An 18,914-nucleotide genomic window follows, 5' to 3' on the forward strand; every position below is an offset into this window, starting at 1 on the left:
TTGCATCAGATTTACCCTCCGCTGCAAAAGGGAGACTGGCTCTGCGCGATAGATCTGCAAGATGCGTACTTCCATGTGCCCATTGCACAGAAACACTGGAAGTTCCTGCGCCACTGGAAGTTCCTGCGCTTCCTGGTCTGCACCAATCACTATCAGTACACCGTACTACCGTTTGGACTGAAGTCTGCTCCAAGGACATGATAGTGGTGGCGGCACACCTGAGAAAGAACTAGGTGTTTGTCTACCCGTACCTGGACGATTGGCTGATCAAAGCCTCCACCTTCCAGAAAGCACAACTGCACTTACACAGGACGGCGGCTCTGTTGAGCTAGCTGGGTTTGCACATAAACATGTCCAAGTCGGTCCTGACTCATGTCCAGCTCCTACAATACCTGGGGCATCGATCGATACGTTGTCCGCAAGTGTGTCTCCTTCGGAGGAGAGACGCTTATCAATCCTTCGGAAGGTTCAGGCTCTCATGACTGTTCTATCTACAACAGTGAGGACGGTGTCTTCTCTACTGGGGTCGATGACCTCTTGTATCTTCCTCACTCCACATGCACGCCTGCACATGAGGCCGCTGTAGGAATGTCTGGAGGATCAGTGGGACCAGAGATGAGGGACCTGGGACGACAGGATACGGTTGTCTCTACATGCTCAGCAGTCCCTGAGATGGTGGTGTTCGGCGGAGAACCTCCTCAAAGGGGTTCCGTTCCACAAGGACATTCCCTCTCAGACTATCGTGACGGATGCTTCTCTCCAGGGATGGGGAGCGCATTCCGGACAGTTACAGATCCAAGGATTGTAGTCCCCGACGGAGTCAACGTACCACATCAATTTCCTGGAACTGAGAGCTGTTCACTTGGCACTGAAGGCCTTTCATCCGTCCTTCCGGACCAACTCTGCTTGTACAGACGGACAATACGACCACAATGTATTTTCTCAACAAGCAAGGGGGATCGAGATCGCACACAGTGTCACAGGAAGCGCAGGCGATCTGGCACTGGCTGCTAGCCAGAGGATTGGCGATAACGGCCACCCATCTGACAGGTGTGTAGAATGCTCAGGCAGACGCCCTCAGCAGACTGATTCAGGAAAACCACGAGTGGGTCATAAACGACGAAGTACTCAAAGGCGTCTTCCCCAGGTGGGGCCCTCCAGACGTAGATCTGTTTGCCACCCCCGAAAACAGGAAATGCCGAGACTTTGCATCCAGGTATTACCAGCAGGGGACTCTGGGGAATGCGTTATGTATCAACTGGTCGAACCGCTTTCTGTACGCTGTTCCACCTATTCCCCTGATTTCGGCGGTGCTCCTCAAACTGTCCCAGTCCAGGGTGTGGATGATCCTCATTGCTCCGGAATGGCCCAGACAGTGGTGGTTCACTGACCTGCTTCACCGGTCTCTCCTTCCTCATATGCGGCTGCCGTGCAGGCCGGACCTTCTCACGAAGTTCGGGGGGCAGATGGTGCACCCCAACATCTCATCTTTGAGTTTGGCGGCATGGCTCCTGAATCTTCCTGAAGAGTGTATGGACATACTGAAGGAGGCTAAGTGACCTTCCACTAGGACTTCCTATGCTTACAAGTGGAAGAGGTTCTGTATATGGTGCAAGTCCAAGAACTATGATCACACGGCATGCAAGGAAGACGTCATCCTTCCATACCTTTTGCATTTGGCGCAGTCTGGCCTTAATTTCCATTCCATTAAGGTGCATCTTGCTGCACTGACTGCCTACAGGAAATGCCCTTCCCAGACCTCCTTCCAGATCCCTGTGATAAAGGATTTCTTGGAAGGTTTGCAGAAGGTGTTTCCTCCTGTTCAGCTTCCTTCGCCTTCATGGGAACTGAATGTGGTGCTGTCCAGGCTGATGAAGGAACCTTTCAAGCCCATTCATAAGGCCTCGCTGCAGCACCTGTCATGGAAGGCAGCGTTCCTCCTGGCCATCACATCGGCCCGCAGGGTGAGTGAAATTCAGGCATTGTGTTGCCAGGAACCTTATACTGTTTTTCATGCTGCTAAGGTTGTGATGTGTACTCACCCTAAGTTCCTTCCAAGGTGATTTCTGATTTTCATGTAAACCAGACTATAACTTTACCTATGTTCTTTCAGAATCCTTCCACGCCAGCGGAAAGGTCTCTTCATTCCCTGGCTGTCAGAAGGGTGTTGAAAATCTATCTGGATAATACCAAGGATATTCGTGGTTCAGACCAATTGTTTATCAATTATGGGTCGGTCAGGACTGGTCTTGCTACCTCTAAACAGTCCATCTCTAGGTGGATTGTGTCCTGTATCCAGTTGTGTTATCAAAAGGCTAATAAGAGCTTAGGGGGTAAGCCTAAGGCTCATTCCACCAGGGGCAAAGCAGCTACAACAGCTTTGCTCCGTAATGTTCCCATTGCAGACATCTGCAGGGCTGCCACGTGGAAGTCGGTCCATACCTTTGTGAAGCATTACTGTCTGGACTCTAATGCCAGAGCTGATGCTCAGGTTGGGCAGGCTTTTTTACGAAATCTGTTTGCACAGTAGTGGTGTTGTCATTTTCCGCCACCGCCGGTTTGGGGGATGGGCTTGCCATTCTATTCACTAGATTATGACTATACACAGAGATCCCCCTACTACAGAAGGAGTAGTTTCTTTCCTGTAACTCCAGTTCTATAGTAGGGGTATCTCTGTTATAGTCATAAGCGCCCGCCCTCCTCCCCGGTGGAGAAAATGATAATGTAATGAATGGTACAGGTCTAGCTTTATACACCTTCAAAAAGAACTGAAAGTGGAGGGAAGTGCTGTGCATTCTGGGATACCGAAAGTTTCTTAAAGGCACGGTATCCCTTTTTAAGCCACATAATGGCAGCCTATGGGGGGCTTGTCTGTCCATCCCTTCCTCTCTGATTCCAAGGATTTTGTTAAGGGGGGAAGTTTCTCTATGGGTGAAACTTGGCAGACTGTGTTGAAAATTATGTTGGTGGAATATCCATTGCATTTCTAGTTTAAGTACTGGAAAGTGGAGCCTTTTAAGTATAGACTGCATTATTTGTTTTTAATTCTCTCTTAAGTGTCTATGCAGGATTGCAATGAAGACAGCTTAAGAGATTATTTTTTATTGCTCTGGGGTCCCCGCACATGAGCGGGACTATTCACTAGATTATGACTATAACAGATACCCCTACTACAGAACTGGAGTTACAGGTAAGAAACTACTCCATCTCCTTAAAAAGAGAACTGAAGCAACTGCCACCTGCTGAGCATGATGGGATACTGGTAGTCTCTGGTTTCTTAAAGGCACAGTCTCTATTGTTAATCATATAATGGCAGCCTATTAGGCTACACTGTCCTGCTCTCCATCACTATCATAAAAATTGATTTGCGAGGCAGATTTGTGCTGTTTGCTTAAATATTGTGAAATTATACACAAATACTTCTTTCTGGCCATTTTTTGACTCCATGATGAAGAATTGGGCCATTGAAGCCTACGTCTTTAGGCTGCATAATCTTTCTTTAAGTGTCTTTGCAGGCCTTCCTGAAGAAAAGCGAAAGACTTAAAAAGATATATATTGAAGAAGTGCTCCTGGGTCCCTGCATGTGGGTGGGACTAGTCCTTTAAAAAAAAAAATTTAAGTAAGACCGATGCCAGATGTAAAATCATTCAGGTTGTTTTCACAGGGTTACATTCAGGACGTGGTTGCCAACATTTAAATCATGACAAACTTGTTATTATTTTCCATAGGATTCAAACTAGATGTGCTTGCCCCAAAGAAGTGATCTGGGATCCTAACATTTCTTACTCTGTGCGGAAATTTAGTCTACAGTTATAGGGTCCATGTCCTGTTCCTTCATGTAGGAATTTAAAGATTGTATTTAGAGAAGTAGTCTGACCGATTTAACAGCAGAGAACAGTTCACAGTACCCATATCCTACAAATGTATGGATTTTTTAATATATTTTTTTGCTAAAGATAATCAACATGCACAAGTAAAAAAAAAAAAAAACCTCTACAGCGGGTCTTGTCCTTATGCTATAAAACACAGAAGGTAGTGGTGGATATAGTGTCACACTTCAAAAGAGATATAATCAGATGCAGGCACAAATTAGGTAAGTTTAATTTTTGCTTCTTAACCCGACCTCTTTGGTAGGTGCCACTTAGGGTGAGAAACTTCACTACCCAGGGTATCAGAACTAGACACGTGGTGACTTGTTCAAAATATACAAGAGACAGAACCCTGGCACTCTAAACATTTCATATTTAATTATCAGATAAATTATTACCTTAATAAAAACACCAAAAGATAATGAGAAACGTTCTGTCACCGGAATTATGCATACAAAACAGTGATTTTTTTTCCTTCAGAAACACATAGTTTTTCAATCAGTCTTGCCATTTACAAAGGATGGATTCTGTAATCTCAGTAGAAATCTTGTTCCTTGTCTTTGTAGCACGACAACAGCCAATGCCCATTTTGTCACCACTGTGAGTTCCTCAGGGCTTATATAGTATTGTCATGGGAGCCAGCAAAGTTGCTCTCACTTTGACTTCAGAAATCTCGAACTATTGGTAATTACGAGTGACGGTTGGACAGAAGCTGCTGTGCTTGCCGCTTTGCATTTCCACAGGGTCTTATCACAGTACCCGAAATACTGGAATCCTCTTACTTCTTGACTGTGTCTTGAGACAAGACTACTACCTCAAAAGTATCACAGGGTTTGGTCAAGATATACCCAAGATCTGAACCTTTTCTCTTTGTCGGACGGACAACCATAATACACATCTGAACTTGTGTTTTTTGAGAATTTTTCAGTAGTATCTTCACTATATACTTGAGATCAGAGTTTAAAATCCATATAACAACTCGAACTGGAAGAATTACAAGTTGATAGACTGTCTCAACTGCCGAGCATAGTCTCCACTCCATTGTTCAGTGCCTAGGACAGAACAAAACAAGATAGGATCTGATACAATAGGAATAAGCATCCTTCTTTCACTATTAGTTTCGATAAAGGATTGCAAATAGTTTGATATTTCTGAAATCAAAGTGAGAGCAACTCTGCTGGCTCCCATGACGATACTATATAAGCCTTGAAGTCACAGTGGTGACGAAACGCACGTTGGCTGTTGTCGTGCTACAAAGACAAGGGACAAGATTTCTCCTGAGATTACAGAATGCATCTGTGACAGAACGTTTCTCTCATTATTTTTTGGTGTTTTTATTGAGGTAATTTAGCTGATAATTAAATACGAAATATTTAGAGTGCTGGGGTTCTGTCTCTTGTGCTTGTGCTACTTTAAGTTAAAATAGATTGTTCTGCACTTTACTACTGGTGATAAGAGCTACAAGGCCCGTTGAGGCTGCTCTCTTTTGTATCTGTTAGTGTCTATTTGTAGCTGTAGTTTTGAGCCTAGCATGTGATATTGGTTGGTCTCTCTCTGTTATGTTTGACAAAAAAGCTTCCTTTGACTTGGTTGCTGCCACTGCTTACAGAGCGCCTCCATTTATTTCAGGTGTCTGAAATGGCCGTCTCGGAGCTGCCCGGTAATCCAAATGCTGTTTGGACAGTGAGAAAGCATCTTGAAGGTATGCCACGTTTGCAACAGACATAGAAATGATGTGAGAATAGCACAAGAGGCACTCCTTTACCCTTGTGATTAGGCTGACTGGAATTTGATGAAACTTCATGTCTCTTCTCCAGAACTTCAAAATGTGGAGAGTTTGCATTCTGATCCAGTCTTCCCCACCCAGCTGTTCCCAGTGAGAATCTTAGCCTCGATACAGCAGGCTGATCTGCAGTAGGATTACTGCCTTCATGTGTCTTGAACTTGATAATTGTGGGTAAATCTGTTGTGCTCCTTTCTCTGTGTGTTCCAGGCTGTGACATTGGAACTTTGGAACTGATCAGTGTTGGCACACTTTGTCTCAAGACAATATGTGTAGGGTGATCCTCTTCCTCCTGTCAGCTCCCTCAAAACAGCTGAACTAAAATAAATTTCAATATCTAGGCTCTGGCCTATCATACTCACAAGAGGAGAAGAGTGTCACTGTGTTGACCATATTAAGTAATAAATAATGGCTACCGATCTTTACATGAAATGATTTTAAACTGAATCCCAGCAATGCGAAGGTGCTTAAGGTTCAGATTGTTATAGGGAGCTAGGCACTGGAGAGTTGATGGTTGCAACTCCGTTCACTGCTGAGTCAGACTAGAAAGCTTTCCAATAGCAGCTGAATACACCTGCACTGCTATATTGACTATGCTCTGCCTTAGTCCTGCTAAGACCACAGCAAAGGGTGTAGCTTCCAATGCAAGCTTCATAGGATTTAGGTGGACATTTCTCTTTGAAATTGAGTGAGCCCTTTATCTAGGAAACAAACAACCTCCTGGATCACTGTATGTAGTGCTTTCAAGTTTTCACTTTTCTCACTTGCCCTGTCCTCCCCGGTCATTCAGTGTAGGCTCCTAGCTTTATTCCCGTTAGGATAATGTTCTATTTTTGTGCCTATTGTTTTACTAGAGACTTGTATCTTTGAAAAGGTAAGCAAGCCACACTGAAGTAGGAATGACATCTCCTGCTCTCCAGAACACAACAATTTTCACAACCCCAAAATCCCATCCTTAATACATGCTGTTGACCAGAGCAAACTCTGTTGCTGTGATTTGTTAATGAGGAAGATCCTTATTTCAACATGGGTATCTTACCAACGGTGGTGGGTTAACTCCATCTGGTGTCATCTCCCAAGACTCCAGCAGGCCATAACAATTAAACATATTAGGTCTTGTACTGCTCCTGGAGGCCGGAAAATAATTTATGTAACTCCACCCCACAGCTGTTGTAATGGTAACAAGGCAGGTCCATTTTAATTGTGTGTTTGCGTCTAGTTCAAAGTCTTAATATATCCTGTTCCATCGCGGAAGTCCTGCAGTGCAGTAGCTATATTTGACAACCACTGATTTTCCTGCTGTTTTCTTAAGGAGGAATTGTGTTGCTGTTGAGGTAATTTAACTTTTCCTCCCTTCATTGCTGTTCATTCTTGTTGCAACGAATTAAAGGGAATGCAAACAATTTTGTTTTTCTGTTATCTTTGATAGCACTGGTAGCAGAAAAGCAAAGTATCACACAACAGTTCACCACCCTAGAAGCAGGAATGACATGAGTGGGTCTTGACATAGTAGCATGTCTTTGAGAAGTGTGAGCCCTAATAATGGTAATGGTTGTGAAGGTGCATGTTCATACATTCAGATATTGTGGTGTTATGGCGTGTGCAAGAATAGACTTTCTTTTGCCAACTCCATTCTGTAAAGAGGAATTTGACGCTCCGCCACATGCTTAGAGAGCAACCTTTAACTCTTGTACCTGGAAATGTTTATTTAATTTGGTAGAGGTGATGTTGGTTGGCTCATAAAATGCACTCTACAAACTCAGTGTACACTAATTATCCTATATTTGGTCAATTATACCTTTTTTGGGGGTGTTTTGTATTCACTTTTCTGTGTGACCAAACAAGCGTGAGTAGGAAACACCATCTTTGTAAAAAGTAACCAGCATACTGCAGGCAGCAAATTTCAGAGCCAGATCACAAGCAAATGTGCAGGCAGTTAAACTTGTTTCTAAACTGGTGGCGAAGCAGAGGTGTTGATATAAATGATTTCATACATTACTGTGTCCAGTAGAGCTGAATACATTGGCTGAATCCCCTCCTTCCATCTAGAGCATCACATGGCAAATACTAACCCTGGCTGGTACGTGGTGATACACACTACCAATACCAAGCCTCTCTTTCTCTTTCACAGGTGTCTGGTGGTGGAGGTGCTGATTCCCCACAGGTGTGTACCCAGTGCTAGGGGTTCCTCTGCCGTTTCAGGTTACACACGAGGGGATCCCTGGCTCCATGTCCACCTTAAAGGAGCCACGGAGGAGGGACTCGCCATGCCATTCTTTTTTGCTACAGTGCCAGTCTAAAGTGTTGGGGGAGGGCAGGGGCCATCTCTGGAAGTGTATCTTGTCCCTTCCCTAGGTGCGAGAGGGAATCACTGAGACTTTTTGTAACCTAACATCTTATTGAAATGTGCACATTTTCTGACATTGTAGATCATGTATGTGAAATACCAGTTTGTGTGATCTTTGTATTCCATGAAGGTATGTTATGATCAATAATTAACTGGTTTATCCCTTTTTGTGTTCTATTTTATATCCTCCTGTTCATATATACTTGTACACCAAAGCAGCTTCCGTAGTTTGCACAGACACATCCGGTGTCTCGGCTCACTCTACTGTTGATGTATTTTGGTGGAACACTGATAATGTAAGATAGCAAGGAGTTTAAAAAGGGTTTAGGATTATTTATTTATTTTATTTTCAAAGTTTTATATAGCGCGGACAAGATCTTTGCAGATATCAGAGCGCTTTACAGTAAACACGGGGTAAGGGAAACAAGCGGGAGAATTAAGCACATTTGTGGGTACAAGATAGTAATGGCTAGTGGGTGGGTAGCAAACTAGGATGGTAACCAGATAAACAACTGTAGCAGTGCCTTGCTAATGAAGGCAAATTATCTGCTGGAAATGTCTTGCACTTTCTACCATTAGCTAGCCATCTCCTATAAGCTTCAGGCATAGTGTCTGAAACAACCACCTGTCTTTGTTTTTTTTCCCGTCTGGTCAAACCCTTAGCTAAATTAAATGGATGTATATGTTTGCAAACATGCCAGTGAGAGCTGCCATGCCTGAATATTCATTCAGTGTTTTTGAATGTGCAGAGACAAGTTTGCATTTGTGAAAGTGCTTCTTTTATCATGAAATGCTTTTGCACCTGCTTTGAGTGAATTGGTCTTCAAATAGAAGAGGAGGATTTTGACTGTTTGCTGCTTCAGTCTCCTGTTGTATGGTTAGGATTGGGGAGAAGGAAAGAGTCTGAATTGTTTTGGACATTTCAAACTGGCATTCAGTGATTCATGGTTCTTCCCACACACAAATAATGCCTTGCATTCTATTCCCATGTATAATTCTTTTGGGTTGTAATCACTGGTTAGCGGTACACATGAGTGGGCCGGGTGATGGCGATGTATTCTGGCTTCATTCAGCCAATGAGTGTTTGGCACACATTGACTAAAAGAGCTTAATGCATTACTTAGCATTGAAGGGTTACAAGCAGATGAGGTGATTCTAATGAGAGATTTCATTGATAAGTGGCTAGACCTGTCCTTTGGTCACTTCCCTTCTGTTAAGGGTTCCATCAGGGATCTATGCAATTGGGTATACTTGTGGGGAAAAGATTTTTCACAGCTTGATATGGCCCAAAAATTGTATATTTCTTTCCTTGTTTGAACTGTTCTTTGCCTACCCATTGGTGGGACATGTTCGACAGAATACCATTCTTAGTTGAGATTTATATTGCAATTCATATTTGGGACATAATAATATGGAGCCTATAAATTGATCTCAATTTTTCCTTCTTTGGCTCTAGTTTGATGCAGAGTTTGTAATCTGTGTGCTGAGCTGCAATTTACATTTATTCTTCCAATTGCCATGAATGTTTCCTGAACTGCAACTGTGCTTTGGTAATGATAGGTCAGGCCCAGCTACCAGTATAAATTGTTTGAGGCATATGAGCTGTAGATTATATACTTTCCATAGATCGCCATTTGGTGTTGGGCTCGGATGTTTGCAGTTTGTTTTTGTTCGAAGAAGTCTTTGTAGTCTCGAGATAGGGGACTCCCCATCAACTCCATCCCCAGATTGTTTTTTCCCGCCATCGGGTTCGGATGTGATTTGCTGCGATCCGGGTCGGTATAGTCTTCGAACCCCCTTCGACCCGCAATGCTTCTCCACTCAAAGGTATTGTTCTCGACCGCGTTTCTCCTCCTCCAACTTCAAATAATCTTCGACCAAGAACTTCAACGCGGTCTATTGGGCCTACCTGTGCCGATCACGCCGGCCGTTGATGGAACCGACTCTGCTTAAAAAAATGCCTCGGGTGTTGTGCTAAATTCCCACACACGGACTTACACGAAGTGTGTAACCTCTGCCTCTCCCCGGAGCACGAGGAAAAGCACTGCGAGACCTGTACATCGTTCCGGTCGAAGAAAGCCATTCTTGATCGTCGAGGTCAACGTCACAAAATGTCCCACAGCAGCAGTTCGATTCCAGACATCTTCTGAGCAGATTCTAATGTCCATCCAGAACTCCAACTTGCAGAAGAAGATCTCAGTGTCCGAAGCTGACGAATCAGAGGAAGACTGCCAGAACGTCACCCCAGCTCAATGGATAGTGAGTACTAACACCAAGGCCGTCACCAAACCTAAGGCTCCGGTAACATCTTTGCCCTCTGCCTCAGGTCGACACCATGAACATATTTCAGATGCCCAACCCTTGAGCCTGCCTATGAAACCAAAATAAAAGCCTTCCGACTCGGGCTCGAGTCGGCCCCATTCCGGCACCGAACATACACCTATGGCACCGAAGCCTAAAACCAAGCGGGTGCCCCACCCTTCCTTGACGGCACCGAAGACCCCTTCGACACCGAAAGCCTCGCCACCAAATGACAAAGCTTCGGAGCAGAAAGAGGACAAACTGAAAGTCTCAGAGCCGAAGAAAATCTCGGAACCGAAAACTCCCTCACCAAAGGTTTCAGGGTCGAAAACCCGTACAAAACATTCACATTTTAACCATATTAGGGAACACTTTACACCCCAAGCTTCTGGCGCCCCAGCAAGACATACCTCTAGACTCTTCGGATCCAAAGCAGAAAACACTGCATATTGACCCCGAAACTGGCCACCTTCTCCCCAAACCTTATAAGAAAAGGGAACTAGATCTCCCAGAGGACTCTCGCATACCTCTCAAATGCAAGGACATGGGTACTAACCCTTCTCCCCCTTATATACCTCCCTCTCCGCCTCCTCCTGATCCGAACTTATTTATTTCACCAGCAAACTCGCCATCACCTACTCTCACCTGCACCACAGGACGATTATGATGATGGGGATCCACTAGGGGGAAGATGCCACCCATAACATACCACAGGACACAGACCCATGGGATGACTATAATCAAGATCCAGATCTACACAATGACCCCTGATCTGTATTCTTCCGGGCCATCACCACCTGATAACTTTGGTTTTGCACAACTTATTAATAGGGCTGCTCACTCCCATGGGGTGGAACTACACACTGATCCCCTAGAAGTGGACCTCTTAGTGGAAACATTTGCACCCTCACATAAACCACCCACGCCCTGCCCATGCAAAAAGGCATGTTAAAACACGTTACTGAAGTATTCAAAGACCCTGTTAAAGCCCGAATACTTACACCAAGGGTGGATAAAAAATAAAAGGCATCTCCCACAGACCCAGTGTATCTCAAAGGCCAGGTACCTTTAGACTCTCTTGTTGTGTCTGACGTGTGTAAAAGGGCTAATTCCCAAAATACAGGCGGCGCACCTCCTCCTGACAAGGAGTCATAGCTTATAGACGCTTCAGGAAAAACAATTGCGTCACAGGCTGCCAATCATTGGTGCATTGCCAATGCTCAACTCTTAGCGCGCTACGACAGAGCGCATTATGACGAGCTGGAAAAACTAATGCAGCACTTACCAGAGGAACACGAAAACAAAGCCAATGAACTCATTCAGGAATGCAAACTTATAACTAACACCTCCATAAAATGTGCCCTAGATGTGGCTGATACAGCATCTCATGCCATTAACACCAGCATATTACTACGTAGGCACGCTTGGCATCAAATCTCTGGATTCAATCAAGAAGTTCAAACCACCATACTCAGTCAGCCCTTCGATCAAGAACATCTTTTTGGACCTACAGTCGATACTTCATTGGAGAAAATGAAGAAGGATACAGAGACCTCTAAGTCCATGTGGGCTTTGCAACTACCTTCCAACAGGGGTTTCTTTCGCCTCACCTTTTACAGGGGTTGCTCAAAAACAATGTAGTCAGAAAATCCTTCATCATCTTATAAAAGCTCCAATTAATCTGCCTCCTCCAGAGGATATTTTCGTGGAGGATACAGAGGAAACAATAATAGGGGCAGAGCCAGAGGTAACGACACCCGCAATTCCCCTACCACCAAGCAGCGACTTCCCCACACTACCCCGACCATTCCACTCCTGTTGGGGGAAGTCTCACTCAGTTTTACAGCGTGATTTTCTGGATTCACTATGCTGTGCATTATTCCGCGGTCTAGTGGTTGGGTCCATAATCGTAGTCTTCTTCTTTTTTTTTTCTTTTTTTTTAGTAGCCAAGGTGGGTGTCGACGTCCCAACTTTTGGTGTCCTTCCTGTGACAGCCTACCCCAATGCCCTTATGGGCTTAACTCCTTAGTTTTACAAAACTTCCTGTGACATCGGCACGCTTCCTGCGGAAGCTCCCACCCTTGGGCGCCGCCTTCAGATTCTTTTTTCCGCCGTTGGGTCTGGATCGTCACCGAGAGGTTCCAGAGATCTGAAAGAAACAAGTTAGTGTTAGATTCCTTACCTTAGAATATCCCCAGGCGTCAGTCTGGATCCGGAAAATTTTGCGTAGCAGTACCCCTGCGCTTCGGTAGGCGTCGTCTGCGGCTCCGCGTTCGTCGTTGGCGCCGGGATGACGTTGTCGGAGTACTTAGACACCGCCCTCGCACGCTGACGTCAGTTCTTTTTTTTTTCCACGCCAGCAAGCGCAAGTCCGGAGAAAGTGGTACCCTTTAGTCACTTTTTGACTAAACTTTTTTGATCCTTTTGGATCCGTTTAGAGTCTACGACTCAATCGGTGCCGGTAGGGATGCCCGGGTTCAAGCCCTGTGCCGACAGATGTCGGTTACCGACCCCCGTGGCCGGTGCCTACATTGCCTGGGGCCCGACCACGATGACAAGTCGTGCCCCGACTGTCGGGCCTAGACGTCGAAGGCTAGGCGGGAGCGGTCCCGTAAGCGCCTCGAGCTCCGGCAGTCGGCCCTGCGCTGCTCGAGACCCCGGTCCAGAAGGAGGTCGCGGGGCCGGAGTCGACACCACTCGTCGGGCTCCAAGTCCTCTGGTAAGAGGGACAAGAAGTCGAAGATGCGACTTCGCTCTTCTTACTACCCCCGACGCTCGTAGGACGCGGCCGGGTTTCGGGTCACAACGCCCACGCGGCTCCGCCGGAGCCGAAGACGTCGCGGCCTGCTCCATACCCGCCGGACCCTGGGCAGAACGTGACACCGGAGGAGATAGACTCCTTCCTCATGGCCATGAGGTCGCTCTCTCCTCCGTCTGGTTCCGCGGCGCCTTCGGGCCAAGCAGCCCTAACTGGGAGCCCAAGCGGTCCGGGTGCTTTGGCCCTGGCACTGTCTGGTGCTTCGGCGACTTTGGTCCCGACGCCGCAGGGCCCCACCGAATCCGGGTCGCCGCTGGTCGACCTTACGATCCCACCAGCGTCGGCCCCTGGGGTGTCTTCCCCCGCACAACGCCGTCCCTGGTCCACCCCTCGGTCCAGATCCGGCGTCACAGCTGTGTCGTTCGACGCCGCATTCGGCGCCGGCCGAAGAGGAATTCTTCGAGCATCTGGGTCCATCCTTTATCCCTGAATTTCAGGACATGGACGTCGAGGGAGACTGGGGGGGGTCTGAGGACACCCTGGCACGTGAGTGCCAGTCATATCCGGACTGGGCCAGTATTAGGACGTGGTTGTTACTCCCACTACTTTCTGGTTCCCAAGAAGGGCAAAGGGGGCCTACGGAATGTCCACGGCTTCCTCCGGAAGGAGAAGTTCAAGATGCTGACTTTGGCTCAGGTCTTAGCTGCCCTGGACCCGTGAGACTGGATGGTAGCGTTGGACTTGCAGGACGCAGATTTTCACATCCCCGTACTGCTGGCCCACCGGCGGTTCACGGTAGGCCACTAGCACTTTGTTTACCGTGCTCCCCTTCGGCCTTACCAGCGGCCCACGGGTGTTCACGAAAATGATGGGGTTCTCCATCAATGTGCAGTCACACCGGTGTCCCTCTCAGAAGCTCATCTTCATCGGAGCGGTTCTAGACTCGGCTCAGTTTCGGGTTTATCCTCCCGAACAGCGGGTATGGGATATTCAGGCTCTGATTCCGATCTTTCAGCCGTTATCTTGAGTCTGTCAGTTGACGCTGCAGCTTCTGGGGCTGATGGCCTCCTGCATCCTTCTGGTGCATCACGCCCGGTGGCGGATGCAGGCTCTGGAGTGGGACCTGAAGTTTCAGTGGGCCCAGCATCAGGGCAACTTGTCCAAACATGTCTTGATCTCGGAGGGCACTGCAAGACAGTTGCAGTGGTGGCTCACGGACTGCGATTGGGTCAGCGACCGATCCCTACCCCAACCGGAGCACGTAGTTGTGACGGACGCGTCCCTCCAGGGCTAGGGGGCCACATGGGATTGGCGGAGATCAGAGGACTCTGGTCTCCGGCGGAGTCCTGGCTCCACATCAACTTTCTGGAGCTGCGGACGTTCCGGCTTGCACAGAAGGCATTCCTCCCCTCTGTCCGGGGGACTGTAGTGCAGGTGTTCACGGACAACACCACCGCCATGTGGTACTGCATCAAACAGGGCGGGGTGGGGTCGTGGACCCTATGCCAGGAGACTTTGCGCCTCTGGCAGTGGCTGGAACATCAGGGCGTGACCCTGGTGGTTTAACACCTGGGAGGTTCCCTGAACGCCAGGGCGGACAAACTCAGCCGTTGGTGCATGATGGATCACGAATGGCGTCTGAACTCTGACGTGGCGCAAGACCTCTTTCAGCAGTGGGGAGAGCCTTGGTTAGATCTGTTCGCCACAGAAGAGAACGCGCAATGTCATCAGTTCTGCGCGTTGGAGTTTCCAGGGCGGCGCTCGCTCGGAGACGCTTTTCGTTGCGGGTGGAGTTGCGGTCTGTTGTACGCCTTTCCGCCTATACCACTTCTGCCCAGAGTGCTGAAGAAGATCAGACGCGACCAGGCTCAAGTCATCCTTGTGGCTCCGGAGTGGGCACGAAGATACTGGTATTCCGAGCTACTCAGCATGTCTGTCGATCCCCCGATTCGTCTGCCTCTTCAGGAGGACCTTCTGTCGCAGCAGCAGGGGACGGTCCTCCACCCGAACCTGTCCAATTTCCACTTACATGTGTGGAGATTGAGCGGTGGCAGTTGAGGCTATTTGACTTGCCTCCTGAAGTCTGTAATGTGATTCTGGCAGCCAGACGTCCCTCCACAAAATTGGTATACGCCTGCAGGTGGAACAAATATGTTGCATGGTGCACAGCAAAGGCTGTGGATCCCCTTTCTGCCCCTCTTTCAGAGGTTCTCCTCTTTCTTCTTTCTCTTGCCCAGCAGGGCTCTGCTCTGGGCCCTCTAAAGGGCCACCTCTCTGCCATTTCCGCCCATTTAAGGCTCCCTGATCAGCCCTCTTTGATCAAGTCCCCAGTTGTAAATAGTTTTTGAAGGGCATCACTCATATGTTCCCTCCTGTTCCTTTCGTGATGCCTCAGTGGGACTTGAACCTTGTTCTGACTTTTCTGATGTGAGCTCCCTTCAAGCCACTTCATAACTGTCCTCTTCGTCTCCTTACTCTTAAGACTGCATTCCTGGTTGCCATCACCTCTGCCAGGAGAGTGAGTTCGCTCCAGGCTCTTTCTTCTCAACCTCCTTTCCTTTCTGTCCATCCGGACAAAGTTGTGTTGCGGACACAACCCTCTTTCCTGCCGAAGGTAGTCACAGCCTTCCACATCGGGCAGTCCATCACTTTGCCCACCTTCTTTCCGCATCCCTCGAAAGAAGAAGAGAGGCTCCACCGTCTGGACCCAAAACGTGCGCTCTCATTCTATCTGGACGCACACACCAGTTCCGGGTGGATGACCAACTCTTTGTTGGTTACGTGGGCGCTAAGAAGGAACGGGCGGTGCACAAACGGACCATTTCTCCATGGGTTGTCTTGTGCATCAAGGCTTGGCACTCTTTGACTCGAAAGGAGCCTCCTGTGAGGCTACGTGCCCATTTTACTCGGGCCACGGCGGCTACTACTGCCCTTGGTCGGGGAGTCCCCTTGCAGGACATCCGTCAGGCAGCTACGTGGGCCTTGCTGCACACGTTTGCTAGACACTACTGCCTGGACAGCCAAGTCCGGCGAGACGGCTTTTTCGGCCATTCTGTTCTCCAGGACTTTCTGGTGTGATCATTGGTTCGCAGACCCACCACCGGGGTTGGTATTTCTGGGGTATCTATTCTAAGGTGGGGTATCTATTCTAAGGTAAGGAATCTAACACTAACCTGTTTCTTTCAGATGCACAAGTTACTTACCTTCGGTAACGATCTATCTGTAAGAAACAGTAGTTTGTGTTAGATTATCTTACCACCCCACCCATCCTCCTCGTTCTGCGAACCGATATCTAGGGTTCATGTCATCCCTTTTCAGAGCCCTAGTTTTCATGGCACCAGTGTTTGGTTTTATCATGGCTCTGCGTTTCTGGCGCGGAAAAGCTGTGTATAAGAACTGACGTCAGCACGCGAGGGCGGCGTCCAAGTACTCCGTCATCCCGGCGCCAACGACGACTGACGCAGAGCCGCAGACGACGCCTACCGACACGCAGGGTACTGCTATGAAAACTTTTCTGGATCCAGTCTGACGCCTGGGGATATTCTAAGGTAAGGATTCTAACACGAACTACTGTTTCTTACAGATATATCGTTACCGAAGGTAAGTAACTTGTGCTTTTCGGAGAAAAGAAGTAGAAAAAGACTGAAATCTACCGAAAAGGATTGGAGAATACATCAAGAAAACAAGACCACTGAGCCGGGACGGCAAAGAAGGAGAAAAATAATGCTGTGTGGTTATAGCCTAGAACTCTCCTCTACTCCCCCCAAATATCCCTCCCAGGCAACACCCAATGTCCTTTAGAGCATGCAATAGAAACAGTCCCCTTGCCTCATCATGGCAGAGGGGTTTACTCCCTATAGTTCGTAATTCCAAAAAAGGACTGCTCTCTCAAGCCAATACTGGACCTCAGACCACTACACCTCTATATTCAGACAGATCACTTCAACATGGTCACCCTCCAACAGGTGCTCCCATTGCTTCAACAAGGCAACTTTGTTTCCACTGTGGATTTAAAGGACGCCTACTTCCATATTCCCATTCATCAATTTCACAGAAAATCTTAGGTTCCTGGTGGACGGTCAACACTACCAGTTCAAAGTCCACCCGTTCGGAGTGACACGGCACCCAGAGTCTTTACTAACTGCCTCGCAGTAGTTGCTGCTCACTTACGAAGACAACACATTCATGTGTTCCCTTATCTGGATGACTGGCTCATAAAAACCAAGTCACGGAGCAGCTGCATTCACCACACCCGCAAAACAATTCAGTTGCTTCACGACTTGGCATTCACAGTGAATTTCACCAAGTCCCACCTCCAACCATCCGACACACAAATGTTATCTAGGAGCTACAATAGATCCTTTCAACGCTCTAGCATACCCCAACCCAGTCAGAATACGCAACATACAGGCACTAATATTACAATTTCAGCCTCAACACTCTTTACCAGCTTTAGTGTTCATGCAATTAATGAGGATGATGGCCTCTTGCATTCTAATAGTCCCCTATGCAGACTCCACATGCGTCCCCTACAGGAATGCTTAGCACATTAATGAAACCAGGCTTAAGGTCAGCTAACATATCTGGTCTTGGTGGACAGCTGCACATATCGCTCTGTGCACTGGTGGAAAACACAAAACCTTTCCAAAGGGTGGCCGTTCCTCGACCCGGTTCCACAGATAGTGCTAACAGACGCATCGCTCGCTGGCTGGGGAGCTAATCTTTAAAACCATACCATTCAAGGCATATGGACTATACAACATAAACAATTCCACATAAACCACCTGGAATTACTGGCAATTTTTCCTGGCATTAAAATCCTTTCAACTCCCATCTAGTAGGCAAAGCGGTCTTAGTCCGCACAGACAACATGACCGCAATGTACTACATACAAAAGCAGGGAGGGACACAAACTCTATAGCTTTCACACTTATCTCAAGCATATCGAAATAGGCATTTCCACAAAACCTATATCTCCTTGCCGAACACCTCCCAGGAGTACACAATCAAATTGCAGGTCTGTCTGCTCAATCGTCAACAACAACAGATCCACAAATGGGAACTTCATCCTCTAGTTCATCTTCCATTCTTTGAGGCGTGGGGCTACCCAGAAATAGATCTGTTTGCTACACACCAAAACACAAAATGCCCAACCTTCACGTCTCTGTATCCACACCCATTGTCCACAGGCAATGCGTTATGGATGAACTGGTCAGGGAGGGAAACATCCATTACCACGCAGGCATTGCTTTGCAATGCTTTTACATCGCGTGTATTACAACACAAGTCGTTACAACGACTTGCACTGGATGGCGCTCTAACCTAAGGAATAGTATGAGTTACCATTCCAACACCTTCCCTACTGTATGTAGACTGGTGTTGGAATAGTAAATCATACTATTCCTAAGTCCAGCGCCCTCTAGAGCAAGTTGTTGTAACGACTTTCGTTATAAAAACTGCGATGTAATGTACCGCAATTATTTTGATCGCGTTGGAACGTCACATTCGGTCAGGGAAGTTTGGGGTAGACAATCCTCTTAGAAATGTCAGTAGTTTCTCATGAAAAACACCACCTCTCACCCAAACTTCTCACTCAGAACCATGGAGAGATGAGGCATCCAGATCCCAGTCAACTCAACCTTGTGATCTGGCACCTGAAGCCTTAGAGTTTGGCTACCTTAACTTGCTCCAGACTGCATGAACGTCATTGAAGAGGCTAGACGTCCCTACTACCAGAGCATGCTACGCAGCAAAGTGGAAATGATGTGTAATTTACTGTACAAATTATAAAATCAATCCACTAGATGCTTCCACTGAAAATTATTTTCTTATTTGTTACACCTACAACGCTGTAGC

General features: G+C 47.2%; 1 protein-coding gene across 2 annotated transcripts in view; it reads left to right on the plus strand.

Moving 5' to 3' along the window:
• The window catches only part of SF3B3 (splicing factor 3b subunit 3), a 274,045-nt gene that overhangs the window by 66,771 nt on the left and 188,360 nt on the right, over positions 1 to 18,914 (plus strand). For both annotated transcript variants that reach the window (XM_086945281.1, XM_086945280.1), the window contains exon 11: positions 5,499 to 5,571. In XM_086945281.1, the coding sequence (XP_086801407.1) occupies positions 5,499 to 5,571 (73 nt within the window). The remainder of the gene's footprint in view (positions 1 to 5,498; positions 5,572 to 18,914) is intronic.

The sequence above is a fragment of the Lissotriton vulgaris genome, chromosome 12 (assembly GCF_964263255.1).
Source record: "Lissotriton vulgaris chromosome 12, aLisVul1.2, whole genome shotgun sequence".
Lineage (NCBI taxonomy): Eukaryota > Metazoa > Chordata > Amphibia > Caudata > Salamandridae > Lissotriton > Lissotriton vulgaris.